At 39.1% G+C, this 14810-nt stretch overlaps 1 protein-coding gene across 3 annotated transcripts in view; it reads right to left on the reverse strand.

The window, feature by feature from the left end:
* DACH2 (dachshund family transcription factor 2) overlaps positions 1-14810 on the reverse strand; it is a 247595-nt gene that overhangs the window by 33006 nt on the left and 199779 nt on the right. For all 3 annotated transcript variants that reach the window (XM_041485379.1, XM_041485380.1, XM_041485378.1), the window contains exons 6-7: positions 12277-12412; positions 10394-10474 (exon numbers count right to left, since the gene is read on the reverse strand). In XM_041485379.1, coding sequence (XP_041341313.1) covers positions 10394-10474; positions 12277-12412 — 217 coding nt within the window. The remainder of the gene's footprint in view (positions 1-10393; positions 10475-12276; positions 12413-14810) is intronic.

Here is a 14810-nt window from a genome sequence, read left to right on the forward strand (position 1 = left end):
TTACATTGTGCTTTCCTAATCTGGAATACCTTAAATTTAGATTTAAAATCCTAATCTGGAATACTTTAAATTTAGATCTAGTCTCTTTTACACCCGAGGTAAGACTGCATTATGTCACAGATCATTAGAAACCTGTTTATTGCTGCACCACATATTCCTATCACCAGTTATAATAAACAGGGCTTCTAAGCAGACTTTTAAGCATTAATCTCATCTCCAATTTCTGAGCTTTATTCCTATATTGTTGGGCACAGCAGCTTGGAATAGTAGCTTACTTTTCCATCTGTTAGACATATAGAGACTATGGGTTTGTGAAGTACTTTCTTGGTTCTCTTTTTGTTAGAATAAAGTCCTGCATTTCCTCGGGGAAGCAAGGGACATATGCTGGTGCTCTATGGTTTCTGAGTTACTGCAGAGATGAATTCCTCTTGGCCAGCTTTCTGTTGAATAGGTGCTGGAATCATATAAAACAGCAACTTGTGAAAAAAACCCAGTAAAATGGTGAGTTCGCCGGCCAAATCAGTGATCTTTTTTCAACTAATTATTTTTTCTTGCTCAAAATGAAGACAGTTTGTCTTTGAAAAGCCTGTCTATCATTAAAAAAGAAAAGTATGGAAAGTTTTTGAAACAACTATAACAGATGTCATAGCAGTTGAAAGTACAATTAGAAAGCACAACACCGCAGAAATAAAACTTCAAACAAAAGCGGAAAGAGTTCTTTGTGCACATCAATAATTTAGAATGATTTAAGAACTGTTTTATAGATGCAAGTGGAGCTCTTTCTGTCTATCTATAAATCGAATGTGGTCTTTATAGGCAAACAAAAAGGGGATACAATCCTTTTAAATTATTTTTAGGATAATTGTTTCCACAGCAAACATCATTATTTATCAGTTTTGAAAAGAAGCCAACTGCCAACATTTGAAATGCACAAACCTTGGCACACAACACAGAAAATGGTAATCTCCCCCCTTTTCAAAACCAGTTTTGCATTTATTTTACACATTTGTCAAGTTCTTATCTCAAAGCCCATGCCGTTTACCTATTTCTATCAGAAATCATTATATTTTATTTTTAATCACCTTCCCATAGCTAATTTGGTAACTCAGGAAGGGAAACTGTTATTGCTACCAGATGCTGTTACCTTCCTGCTCACTCACATATTCCTATAAATTGATTCAACAGCCTGGAAAACAAGGTTTAATATGTATTATTATGCCTTCTGGATTTCTTCTGTTATAATCTCTTTTTTTAGATAAACAGTCTCATTTTAGTGATGCAAACATTCTAAAGCTACGCCACAGACACTTGCCATAGAAATTCCTTCAGGAGAGTACTGCAGGATGCTGCTGGTCCTTTGCCAGCAGGAATTTCTCTGTAGCTTTATTTCTATGTGCAGACTTCAAGAAAAAAAGAAAACTAGGCAGTTTCGTGTATAGAGAGCTGAGATTTTCCCTTTCAGATGAGGAGGAATATTAGAGAATAAATGACAGTCCTTGAGACTGTAAGTTTTCTACAGAGGAAGTGGGAACAGATGTTCTTGTAGGTCACAGACAAGAAACCAGTTCCCCAACAACTTGCACACTAGAATATCAGAACACACTTTCACTGGAGTCAGCCAGGAAAGCCCCAGCCCAGCCACTCTGCTGCTCGAAACAGCAAAATTTATAAGAAAAACACTGAGCAAAAAGAACAAACTGCAAAATTTGAGACTTCAGTTCTGCCATTAGAGTTTATTAACCCTCATAATCTGTGTAGGTTGGTCCTGATTGGTGAAAAAACCCACACTGTTTTGCTAATTTAACAACACCTCTTCCAGAAAGACAATCATACTTTGCAGATACTTGGGACCATTTACCCTCAGTATTTTATGCGACTGATGATATATGAGCTGCTAGTTGTGTAAAATTAAAGCTCCAGCCTGCTCCATACAGTATTTAGTATGAGCCATATAGGAAGTGATGTTTACAGAACACTCATCCTAAAACAGGCTGCTGAAAAGTTTTCTTGTGTATTAGAGAGAATTCTTATTGTGAATCAGACCCTAATCTAGAAATACTTGACTCATTTTCTGCTGAGTTTTCCACACCTCTGAATGGAGAGAAATTAACAACAACCATTCTTGAAACAACAGAACTGTCTCTAAGGAACTTATTAATTAGTTTTTTAATATTGGTGGATTTCTTTTCTTTTTTTTTTTTAATATCAAAAGCTTTGTACAAAGAAACTATGTCATGATATAATCCTTATTATTGTTATAATCCTTATTATTGTTATTACTATTGCTAGTGATTTTACAGAAATAGTATGCTTTCCTTGTAATATATCAGTTAAAATAAAATTCAGTATATATAAATATAGATGGTATATAAATATAAATATACATAAGTATAAATATAGATCTATGGTTTTATAGAGCAATTCCAACTCTATTTCTGTCTAAATCCCTCCTGCCTCCAGTGCCGAAGGCCATACGACAATAATGACAATAATGACAATAATGTCACAAGTCAAACAGCAGCTCTGCTGACTCCTCCTTTAATATGTGAATCTCTCCACACTTTTGCCTGGAGGGTGCCATCATTACAGTCAATTTCAAGATTTTCAAACTAACAAAAACCCAGACAACAAATACAGTCTCCTAATCGACAGCAGCTAAAAAGTCCCCAGAGGTTACAGATGTATCAAGAACATGGTATTTTCTGAACATGCTGATTTTCTGGCCTCTGTGAGTAGGCATGTGTACACACACACATCCCATTTTCTGCTCCAGCTCAGCCATCTCCTGGAGATGCTCCATCATTCCACATAAAAAGGCATCTCCCACCACAGCACAAGAGGCTGTCCACTGAACTGTCAGTGAAATTTGTACAGCTCTGGATCCCCTTGCTGACAACTCGCTCCTGGAACAGCCATGGGATATGTCAGCAAATTCACACAAGCCAGCTCTAACTATCAAAATACCACAGAGCAGCCCCACTGACGTGTGAAACAGAAAGATTCAAAACTGCACCATGTTTTATAGATTATAACATCTCGGAATACACCTGGAAGCAGAATTTTATTTATTAAACTGCTTGTTATAGCCTGTCACATTCTGTCAACTAGAAGAAAAATCTGCTTTGGAAACTACTTTCACACTGACTACAAAGTCAAAATAAAAGAAGAAAATAAATCAGTTGGTATTTTGACACCAACTATTTTGAACATGGAAAGGCCAAGCATGACCAAAGAAGTGTGCTGGGGAATTTTGTATAGGAGCAATCCCTCTTTCTAGTTTGTACTCGTTCGCCTCCAATTTCAGAGCTCACAGCTGTCTCTCCTTCTATCTTTTTATCAATTCTGCTAAAAGAATGAGATTCATAGCTGGGAATCTTCAGAGGGGACCCACACATATCTTCAAATCCAACTCCTCAGTGAATGGCCCATGCAAGGATAAATGCCTTAGAGCCTTGGAATTATCAGCACTGGGCTGTAACAAACTGAGCTAATCCAGTTGAAATAAATAGATTGATTACGATTGTGGGCTCCTGCTCTTTCAGGCACGATGGTGAACCTCCAAAGTACAGCTTATCGTATGAAAAACCCACTGAGAACTCTCCATCCCCAGAAACGACTGTGGCTGTAACATACAAATCCCATATGTAGTCCAAGTGTTGGAGTGGTGCCTTCTGTCCCAACAATCAAACATGAAATCTCATTTCCTGTAATCTGCAGCCTCAGTGGCTTCTGAGATGAACACATGGGCCATTATCAGCTCTGTTAATAAGAATTCATGTAACTTTATCAAAGGAACTCAACACAATGTCTGGGATATAATGAAGAACACATTTATTCTGGTTTCATGACTACACATCAAGAATAATCTTTTTCTACTTCCACTTGGAGGTTAGTTCACTATCTTATGCACAGAATCCTTGAATGGTTACGGTTAGAAGTTCACTAAGGATTTATTATTTGTTATAATGAGGGATAATCTAATGCACTAAGCACTCTAAACCACTTTGGAGATGAACCTTAATGTGCAGTTTTGTCTCAGCCTTGCTGTCCCCAGAAGCCTCTGGGCAGCAAGTACTCCAAAAAAGGGAAGACAGAGCCCTTAATTGCCATCTTAATGTGACTGTTACACAGGAGACAGACACACTCCACAGAGCCATCTTAGATATTCAGGATCAAATTAGAAAAAAAGTCCCTGAGTACACAAAAAATGGTACAAAAAATACCATCCACCAGTGCTGGGTTTGCTCTTCTGACAGCAGGAGCACACACTGCTGTCACAATCATGAGCTCTGCATTCCACTGATCTGGAACATCCAGCTGTGGGCAGCAGGACAAACTCTGGCTCACTGGTAGGAACCCTCAGGAAAGAGCTGTGTTTTATGAAGCGCAGCTTCTGTGAATTTCTTGAAGGTCTTCCTCAGTCACAAATAGCGCAAAACTTCCAAAGTCACCAATTAACAATTGTTATGACTAATTTGAATTTTTATCTGTATTTTTATCCCTTTCTTCCTCTTTTGTGTGCACACCTGGGCACACAAATGCAGGAGCACAGTGCCCCTGAGCAGGTTTGGTGCTCAGGCAGGGCAGGCTGAGCCCCTGCTGGCACATTCCCCAAGATCCCAAGGATTTCTGAATGACAAAAACATTCAGCAACCTCTCAGGACACAGACTGTCCACATCCTACTGCTCATAATGAGGACTGAAGGCAAACTTATTAAATAACTCTTATTAAGAGAATTAAAGACATTAAGAATGGCACCAATTGCAGGTCTCAGGTTAATAACTCTGCACCAGAGCTAGCACCAGGCAGAGAATCCAGTGGGTCAGGTTTAAGACCAGTGCTAAGGAAAAGATTCCTGGGCCTAATCCAAAAGCTCTCTTAGGTCACTGGGTGAAAATCAACAATTTTATCCTCTTCTTATGCTCTTCAAATTTGATATAGCACAGATGAACCTACATAAAACAATTTACAGTATTGGAGGAGAAGTGGGAATGTCCCTGAAGAGACAACTGACTGAAGAGTAGCTTCCTGATCTCCCTCTTATTTGCCCATTTTATTGCACAGACTGACATGAATACCTTACTAAAAATTTGTTTCAAAGCTTTTTCGGTAAAGAAAATTTCATTATTTCACCATGTTTATACAGACTCATAATTTGTAGTGTTTAGACAGCAATACATTAAAGTCACTGAAATCTACTAAATTAAACATATTAATAAATTATATATCAATGCAAGAAACTCCCTTAGTCCATCTGGCAAGATAACTATGAAGTAGGTATTTTACTCATCAGAAAAAGAGCATTCCTAAAAATAATTCTGCAAATAAAGCTCTAATATAAACGGAATGTAAAAGGTGTGACCTTGGAGTACTTCATGAGCATCTCTTGCATAATTGCCTTTTTATTTATAAATCTTTCAGCAATGGTTAAGCACACAATCATAACATCATGAGCACAGACACTTCAAAAAATAAAGCTTTACCGTTATTAATTATTTACATTTTGTGAATCTAAGTGTAAATAGAGTTTGCCTTGGTTTTTTGGGTTTGGGTTTTTTTGGATTGACTGACTGACAGACAACCCCATCTACTATTAGGCCACCTTTTTAACAGCTGTCAGTTCATCTGTAGGTTAAATTTAACAACAAAAAAAAACACTTGTGGAAAATGCCTCCACCCAGAATAGAGCACTGTGATTCTTATCTTTCAGTTTTCTCTGAGGATAGAAAATGTAAAAATACCTCTGACTTATCCAGGACATTTGCACTGCACATGTCACTCAGGGTTTTGGGGAAAAAAAAAAAACAAAAAAACCAAACCTTTAAATTCATGTACTATTGCACCCACTGCTGATGAAGCAACCCCGGAGTCTGTGATACACACTCTCAGGCACAGTTTCACTCCTGATTTGGGGAGTTCTTCATGTATTCATGAACACACTTGTGAAGAAAACATCTTTTTTTCTCATTTTATCTTTAAGATGCCAGTATTGACACGTCAAACAAGCAGCACAGAGACCATGTGAGGTGCTGGCACCTCCTGCACGCTTTGCACAGCCACTGTGTGGTTCAGCTTATGCTCCTTGCTCTCCTTCTCCTTCCTTCCCTTTTCCATCTGGATGCTTTCAGATTAATTGCTGGGAAAGTTCCCTCTCTGGAGCACAGCCCCACCAGCCTGTTGCTGTTTCAGGTGTTCTGCACCTGCTCATTCTCCTCTCCTCACATCCTGAGTAGCCCGGTCCTTTGGCAGTGATTAATTTAAACAGCATAAACCCTCTTTTCTGCTAATGAAATCCAATAAATAAATATGGTTATTCTTTCATTACCGTGGTCTCTGGCCATCTGAAAACATTTCACTCAGCGGACAGAAATGATGCAAAATTCCCCTTTCCTTGAAGCAATAAAGGAAAAGTTGTTCTTTAATAAACTGGGAAGGCAGAGCTGCCAGGTGCAGAGTTTGGACGCTACCATGTGCAGGGCCATGGGACACAGCCCCAGAGCTTGGATTTGGGCTCTGGAGATGCAGGATGGGCTGGAGGAGGGAGCTCTGGGAGTGCAGGGCAGGCCACTTCTCAGCAAAACTCATATTTATTGGTACTCACAGACTACACAAACAGTGGGTAAGTCTGACAGTACGGTCATTAATGGAATTTTCTTACAATATTTTCCTCTGGTTTGCACCCCAAACCCCATGTGAACATGCTATCCATGTCTGGATAACAACCAGCAGCACGAGCTGGGGGAAAAAACCTTCCAAAAGACCAAGCTTTGGTCAAACTGTTCGCACTGAAGACATCCTGTACATCCCCACTGATTTCACTGTGGCAAGAGCTGGGCCAGTGCCTTTTATTGCTCCAGCCTGTGCGAGGAGTTTGAAATATTTCTTGTCATGCAGTCAAACAGAATAATTGTACCAGCATCTAAATCCAGCTGGAAGGCAAGGCCAAATTCTTTTCTGGCTCATTTCACCTTCCTAATGCCAGAATTCATATGGAGCTTTCTGTAAAGCCTATACAGAGCTGTGTCAAACACAATCCCACCCCACACAATAGAGACTTTTTCCAGGATATGTATTGAAGCAGATGAATTTAAAGTGTAGTTTCTGAGAGTAATTGTGCAGGTAAAATGTGGGCTGCGTTCTACGGGGGGTTTTGTAACTGTTTCCTTGCACTAGTGATTTCAAAATAAAGTGCAGATTACTCTTGATATGGTTTTCACTCAGAAATAGATGCACAGGCAAAATGCTGGTGTAACATGCCAGAAAAAGGCATTTGACAAAAATATAGTACTGCATGTAATCCATGCAGTAAAAACAATTTTAGATATATATAAAAAGACCCCAAACCATGCAGACTTCCAAAGATGTTTGACTTTGTTGCCCTCTAATGTTAAATCTGACCATATTTCCTCTAAAAGGATGATGAAAAGAAGCAGAGTAATTGAGATTTAATGGCATGTTTCCTTCGAAAAGCTCATAGGTATGGTTGTAACTGGGCTCTAAATGCTCTGCAATGAGACAACCACCAATTCTGGAAATTTTGCCCCACCAACACATGCAAACAAATCACAGGAATTGCAACAACCTCATATTAACTGTCTTTTAAAGAAGCACTGTTGTGAAGCCATGTTCTCCTCAGCCCTAATTACCCTGAAATTACTTTGATGAGAACAAAGTGGCACATTTTTGTCTGCTGCTGAGATCACTTAAAATGGGATATGGAAAACAAAACCTCTGTATCCTGAGGGATATTTTGTCTATAATCATTACAATAACTTAAATCATTTTTTTAATGCTAAGATTTCAATAAACAGTACTCCTGATAAATTTGAGTTCCTTAATTTTCAATTGTTGCTATCTTAATTGTTGTAGAGAGCTCGGCTTTGTGAAGTTATGTCAAGGTGTATAACACAAAAACACATTCAATACATGCCTTCAATAATTTCTTTGTTGTTTGAAAACTTCCAACTTACAGCAAAGCTGGCATTTTATGGCCTGCAGAGCTATAAATCATTTTTAAAATCATGATGATATTACTCAAAACAGATGTGAAAACATATGTTTGCCACGGTTGTATAAACCGCTTACTTGTCATACTTAATAAATGTTGATACTTTTATTTTAACTACATTCCTTCTTAATAACTTTGAAAATCTTTTCCATGGTGAATATATTTTGCCTTGGTAAGAGAAATGGCAGGTTTGGAAAAACAAAGCTTGCTCTGTATACAAATTACATGGATGTTTTCTGCAGGGCAAGGCAGCACAGATCCCACTCCTCACACTGTCCACACCTGACTCTAACCCAGCTCAACATAAATGAGGCCAAAATAATTGCACAGGAGAAAACAATAACAGTATTAGGAACAAAGAATCTACACAGGACTGGGACAAATCATCAAGGACTAACCCCAGTGGTTCCTACAGACAGTGCAGTATAGGTCTCTCCCACTGATTAATGCAAAATCAGCTTGGATTCCTGGATATAAAGGTTGGTGCCTTTACAGTTTCTGTATTAGTCCCACTTAATATCATCAAAAGTTTCTGGTTCTGGAGCCATGGGATGACTTGAAAAATCACAGCTGTACATGACAAAAAAATATAAATTTCTCATCCTCATATTTTCTGAGAAAAACTTCTGAGAAAAACTATCTGCAGACCAAGCAGAAAAGCAGAAACTTTGTTCTGTCTCTAAAATAGTATTTTAAAATGTCTCATGATTTTGAAGCATTTTTTTCTGATGTAGGTGGATCTCTGCACACTAAATTAATTCTAAAAACATCCCCTAAGTGCATGCAGAACTAACACATGTATAAAGACGTATTTCCCAGTACTTAATCAATTAAAGAAATTATGCAAAAATGTAGACTAGGAAATGAATAAACCTACACAACTTTAATCTTAAAGAGAATTATGGCACACAAACTGTTAGCATCAGATTTTTGTGATTTCATCCATGTTAAAAAGAATGATCACAGGAGCCTGGGAATTGGGTTCACAGGTGGTGGAGGTTCAATTATTTTCACTTTGGGGATTTCTGAATTATTTTTTCAGATTTTTAAACTGTACCTTCCTTCATCCATCCTGAGTGACAGAACTGCTACTACTACCAAGAAGTACATGATTTGCATCTTTGAACCCCACAGGATACTGAATTGTTTCACTGAAAAATTACTGAACATGTGGCAAGAAACCATGTACAGTTCAACAGAATTATAATCAACTACATTTTCAGGCTCAGATTAAATACTCACTATGCAATTACTACAGAAATGTAATTTTTAAATCTTAGGAGTGAAGGTATGGCTGGTAACTTTCTGTAAATGTCAACAGGAGTCAAGAGGGAAGGATTTAAGAAGGATGATCCAGACATAAAATTACCTCAGAATGGCACAGAAGGGCTCTTTTGGGGTTCATGAGGAAAGTGCTTAAATGCCCAGAAAAACCAGTGAATAGAAAACAGCTTCTGTCTTCAAGGAGAGTTGAGTACAGAAATACAAAATATAAGGAGGACGTTTCAGGCTCTTCCTACCCATGACTGGATCAGCCACAGACCTCTAAGGAGGAGAGCTGATTGAACAAAACCCTGACACTGCTCAAATAATTTTATATAACTCTGGAACCACAGGGCATGGAGGGGCTCCAAATTCTCTTCTGAGTAGCCCATAAAATTGTCTATGCCTGCCTTTTAGTTTTCTCTGAAAATACGTTAATATCACCTCAACCAAAATATAAATCAGTTTGTGCTTTCATTTATGATGATAAATATGAATATTCTCAGTAGACTTACAAGTACATTTAGCTTATGTTGTCTCTTCCTTCTCTTTCTTTCCCTTCACATCTTTTTCACTCAAAAACCTCACTAAACCCCTCAACATCTCTTTGCAGTATTTTTCTAGAATAAATCCCTGAGTATTCACCTCCTCCAGCACCCAAGAAACTCTGCAAGGTGAGCCCAGCAGAGGAAGCACTTCCCTGCCTACAGGAGAATCCCCCAGGTCAAACATCACCTCTTCCCTTGCTGCCCCTCGCTGGTGAGACAATATAAAATTATATTGTTCACCCAGAGCATCAGAGCAGTCTGCACACACATCCCCTGAAGGCAAACAAACAATAGCACATGACTGATCAAATATTTGCTTGGAACTTCATAAATAATTGAGCCAAAAGACCTGCAAAATATTACCCTTATGCTATATAAACACAGAGAAGCAAAGTTCTTGTTGCTTACACTTCCATGTGAGTTCACTGGATACATTATTCATTGCAATTAAGCACTTAGTTCCCTTAAATTAGTAATATAATGTCGTTGCATATGCAGAACATGAGAAAAAGGAATAAAACACATAGTAAGTGCAATTAAATGCCTGAGATGGAAAACAGTCTGTGATTTTACCTTTCTCCTTTTGTATTTTTTTTAGGCTGGTCCCAGTTTCTTGGTCAATGAGTTCTCCTTCCCTGCTGTTGGTCAGCATTGCTAAAAAAATCAGAGGGCACAGTTATATAACACTGTCAGTAACAAAAAGTTAAGAGAAAATAAAATATTAAATTATATTTCCTCTTGGTTGATATTTTTATATTTTAACTCTTAGAGCCAAATAAATTATGCAGTAAAAGCTAATCTGCTCAAGTTTATTAGACAAGGATACCAAGACAGAACACAAATTACTACTGAGATGAATGTGATTTCTTGTGAAATGTTCAAATTAATTAATTATGGGAAAAGTACTTCCCAAAAACCATTTTGGGGAAAAATACATTTAAGGATTTAAGTATTAGTAATTATCTATAAAGCAGTAAGCTTAATAAAAACCGCAGACTGCCAGATCATAGCACAAATCGACTGGTGACAGCAAAACACCTCCCAACATTTCAGTGCTGAAGGGAATTCTTTACTTAACACCTGCAATTTATGACTTCAGAATGCCTCTTTCTTTGTTCTTAGTTGATTAAAACATTTCCTTCTCTGCAATCTACCAATTACCGACTTCACAGTTATTCCAGGGAGGACACTCGTTACAAACTTCATTACCATATTTTAGGGAGAGTTTTTTTTTTTATAATTGCAAAAGTAAAAATCATTGTATTTCTGTCAATGAAAAATATTTATCCATATCATTACAACAGCAAGCACCAGATCTCCGCAGAGAGACATCAAGATCCTCTTTTCCCTGCTGCTAGAGGAAGTTAAAAGCTTCTTGTTCTGTCTATTTCCAGCCTTATTTTACACAGGAAATGATGAGGGGAATCGACTCCACAGTCTCTGCCCTGTGTGTGCACAGATTTAGGCAAGAATCCAGGTTCTATCCACTGTGCTGGGCAGTGCTGTGGTGCTGCTGCAAGGACTGGGGTCAGAACTGCAAAATCCCAGGGGTAGGTTGTGCATGGGAGGGAATTCTCCAGTGACTCACCCGGAGTGCATGGCTTTTGTGGTTTAAATCTGGCTCAGCAATGCCTGCACGGGCTCCAGGCCATGAGGAGATGGCAGTGTTGACACACACTGACGTGAGGAGATGTTAATTGAGTTGCCCTAGATCCCTCTTGGAAGCACCAAGAATAGGATCTAAACTTCCACTAGGTGGAATTAGCATTTTAATCGATAGTGCACAGGCTGTGAAAGCTGCGGTGGAGGGACCAAAAAAGCCAGAAGGGCCTCAGCCTCGGGGTGATGAAGGAACGTGGGAGCACAAGGAAGTTTTTGGAAAAAAGAAGTCATCATATAATCCATGACTTTCCTCACACACATGCAGAGAAAAAGATACCTTGCTCTTTTTCAACGGCAGGTGGCTCGAGCAGCACTTCCCTCCCCAAGCACGCTGAGGGAGCTGGCTGGACCAGGGAAGCTACAAGGTGATCCCTCTGTGCAGGGGATACTGGCACAGGAGGAAGCCAAGAGGAGGGGCTGGGCTCTGCTGAGTGATGAACCTCACAGAATTCACAGAATGACCAGGTTGGAAGAGACCTTAAAGATCATCGAGTCCAACCCATGCCCTAACACCTCAACTAAACCCTGGCACTGAGTGTCACATCCAGTCCTGTTTTAAACACACCCAGGCATGGTGACTCCACCACCTCCCCAGGCAGGTTTTTATCACCCTTTCTGTAAAAAACTCCTTCCTAATATCCAGCCTATATTTCCCTTGATGCAGTTGAGACCGTGTTTAACCTTAACTAAAAAACCACGGGGATGAACTTCCCGCGCGTTCCGTAGCAAGCGAGCGCTTCCCCCAACCGAAGGTCGCGAGGAGCCCCTGAGGGGAGCGCGGCCGCGGCACTGACCGATCCTGTCGGGGGTGGTGTCCAGCTGGGACGGGGAGCTGGACACGCTGCTGCTGGGGTGTGAGGACGCGTGGCTGCCGGGCCGCTGGCTGTCCTCCAGGGACGGCGCCGGGGAAGGGCTGTCCTGGATCCTCTCCTGCAAACAGAAGCAAAGCAAAGCTGGGCCCTTTCATCCACGCGCTTCACCGAGGGTCAGGATAAAAAAGTGAGGTTGGCTTAAAAGTAATGGTAACAAATGGTGTTGCTGAGGTAAACAGAGAGCAGAACTCGTGTCTAAGAGCAGTGTAGTCATCCACAGCCAAAACCAACACAGGCTTCTACAAACAACTTAGTTGATCATTTGCCACCTTTTTCTTGTTGGCAACTTTTTATGTTCTAAGTTTTTCACACGTAGGAACATATAGAATATTCTTTCATGTTGCTCTCACAAACTACTTTTAATCTACAGGTAGTAAGACTGCCATATATGAGTCACATTTCAAATAAACAGTTCACAGTTGGACTGAACTGTCGCTAAATGCAGTCAAATTTGTAATTAGAATCTGTACTTGTGAATTTGTAACTAGAATCTGTACCTGAATAAATTACATCAGTATCTTCTCAGGGTAGCACCTGAACAAATGACAAAAGCTGTGGCTCTGGTACAAACTTCCCTCTTGCATGAAAAGCACCAGCTTTTAACCAAAACAAGAGTCTGCTCACAAAATGTCACACTTACATTTGCATAATAAACTTTGATATTAACCTCTAATAATACTTGAGGTAAGGAGAAAAAAAAAAGGTAAGAAATACGAAAAAAAATTAAAAAGGCAAAATTGAATTACGCATTTCTGTGTATCTATACTTGTAAGTTGCCTGAAGATGCCATGGAATTTTCATCAGTAAAAATCTTTAGGAACAGATTAGACAAACAAGGCATAGTAAAAGTTCATCCTTAAGACAAGAGATTGTGAGGACACTTGAGATCCTTTCAACCCAGTGTTTCCACACACATACTTTTAATTTAAAATTTCAGTGCCCTTCATTCCTGTTCCCAGAATCAACAGAAAATGAGAATCTTCTGAAAGGGACAATCAGGGCCTGAATAACTCCAGATATTTTTCTCCTGAAGTGCCTTCTATGTTTTAAAACCTCTATTCAAGTCTTTGAAGGTGTAATTCCAAGGGAGAGACACTAATGAAGAAAAATGGTTGAATTTACAGAACTCCAGAATCTGAACCTCTGGAGTTGCCCTCATCCTTGGCAATCAGCTGCTTCCTGTGCAAACCCAGAACTGAAATCTAACTTCCTTTTTTTAAAAAAAAAGAGATTCTCTTGCCTCCTCACTAAAAATCACAACTACAGTTCATCTGGGAAAGTTGTCTCAAAGGAACTTTGCAATCTTTCCTCCTTTCTAACCTATTCTGAAGATGTTTCATTAGGAATATTCAATCTGGCTCCTTGGTAGCAATTTACTGTGTACTCTGGAAAATAAACTCAGGAGCATCTGGAGTTTTTTTGCAGTTTTCTAGGTGGAAGCCTGAATCAATAATGTAGCTTAGGGAAGCACATGGTGGTTCCTAGAAGTTTTTCCATTATAAATCCCTGATATAAAAGCTGCTGTTTGGATGTATCAGGGCAATTCATTAATTACACTGCCAGCAAGATCAACAAGAATATTCTGTTACCCATTAAAACCATCCCTCTAAGCCACACTCATCTTTGTACTTACAGATACTTCTGAGGGTTATGCAAAGGGAACAGGAGATTGGATCCTCCTCAGAGCATGGGATGGCATTTCCCTACCCCAACCACACCAGCTGAGAATGTGGCACTGGACGTGGTTTTAATGGGATTGTTATTGTACATTAAATAACAACCCAGCCCCAAAGCCATGTAACAGATGTGTATCTATTACATAGCTGTTAATCCTCAATGGATCAGTTTCACTAATTATCTGTTATTTAATGAATGTACAGTAACTAATAGATCTAAAAGGGAGATTTTTAACGCTAATATTTAACAGATATGAGTCTATTCTGTTGATCCACAAGTTTTTACAATTTTGAAAACTGAATGGTTTTACACAAATTAGTTTTCAATTTTGTGAGAGAAAAAAAAAAGGTCCAAGTCACTGAGCTGAAAGTCTCCTGTGTTTTCTTCCTTTTGGCCTCCAAAAGAGAGTGTTTGGAGGCTGCTGAGATGAACGGATGAGTAAAAGGGAGTCGGGACTTTGTGGATGTGCTGCTTACTGAGTTGCTTTTGAAAGTCACATTGTTACCCCAAAAAGTACTGTCCTAAATAACAAACCAGACACATGCAATCCTGAGTGTTTTTTACCTTTGTGCAAATAATAGCTTCCAAATAGGTTCCTGCTAACAGGTTACAACACTGACTGCAATTTCATTTGCATGGATTTCAGTTTTAACAGTCCTCTTTGGCACTATTTCCTCTCTTTTAACCACAAAGAGCACTCAATTTACAATTAAGATATCATTTTGAAATGATTAATTTTACAGAAGAGTGCATAGTTTAAGTAAATTTCATTGTCTACT

The sequence above is a fragment of the Pyrgilauda ruficollis genome, unplaced genomic scaffold (genome assembly GCF_017590135.1).
Source record: "Pyrgilauda ruficollis isolate IOZ18807 unplaced genomic scaffold, ASM1759013v1 scaffold7, whole genome shotgun sequence".
Lineage (NCBI taxonomy): Eukaryota > Metazoa > Chordata > Aves > Passeriformes > Passeridae > Pyrgilauda > Pyrgilauda ruficollis.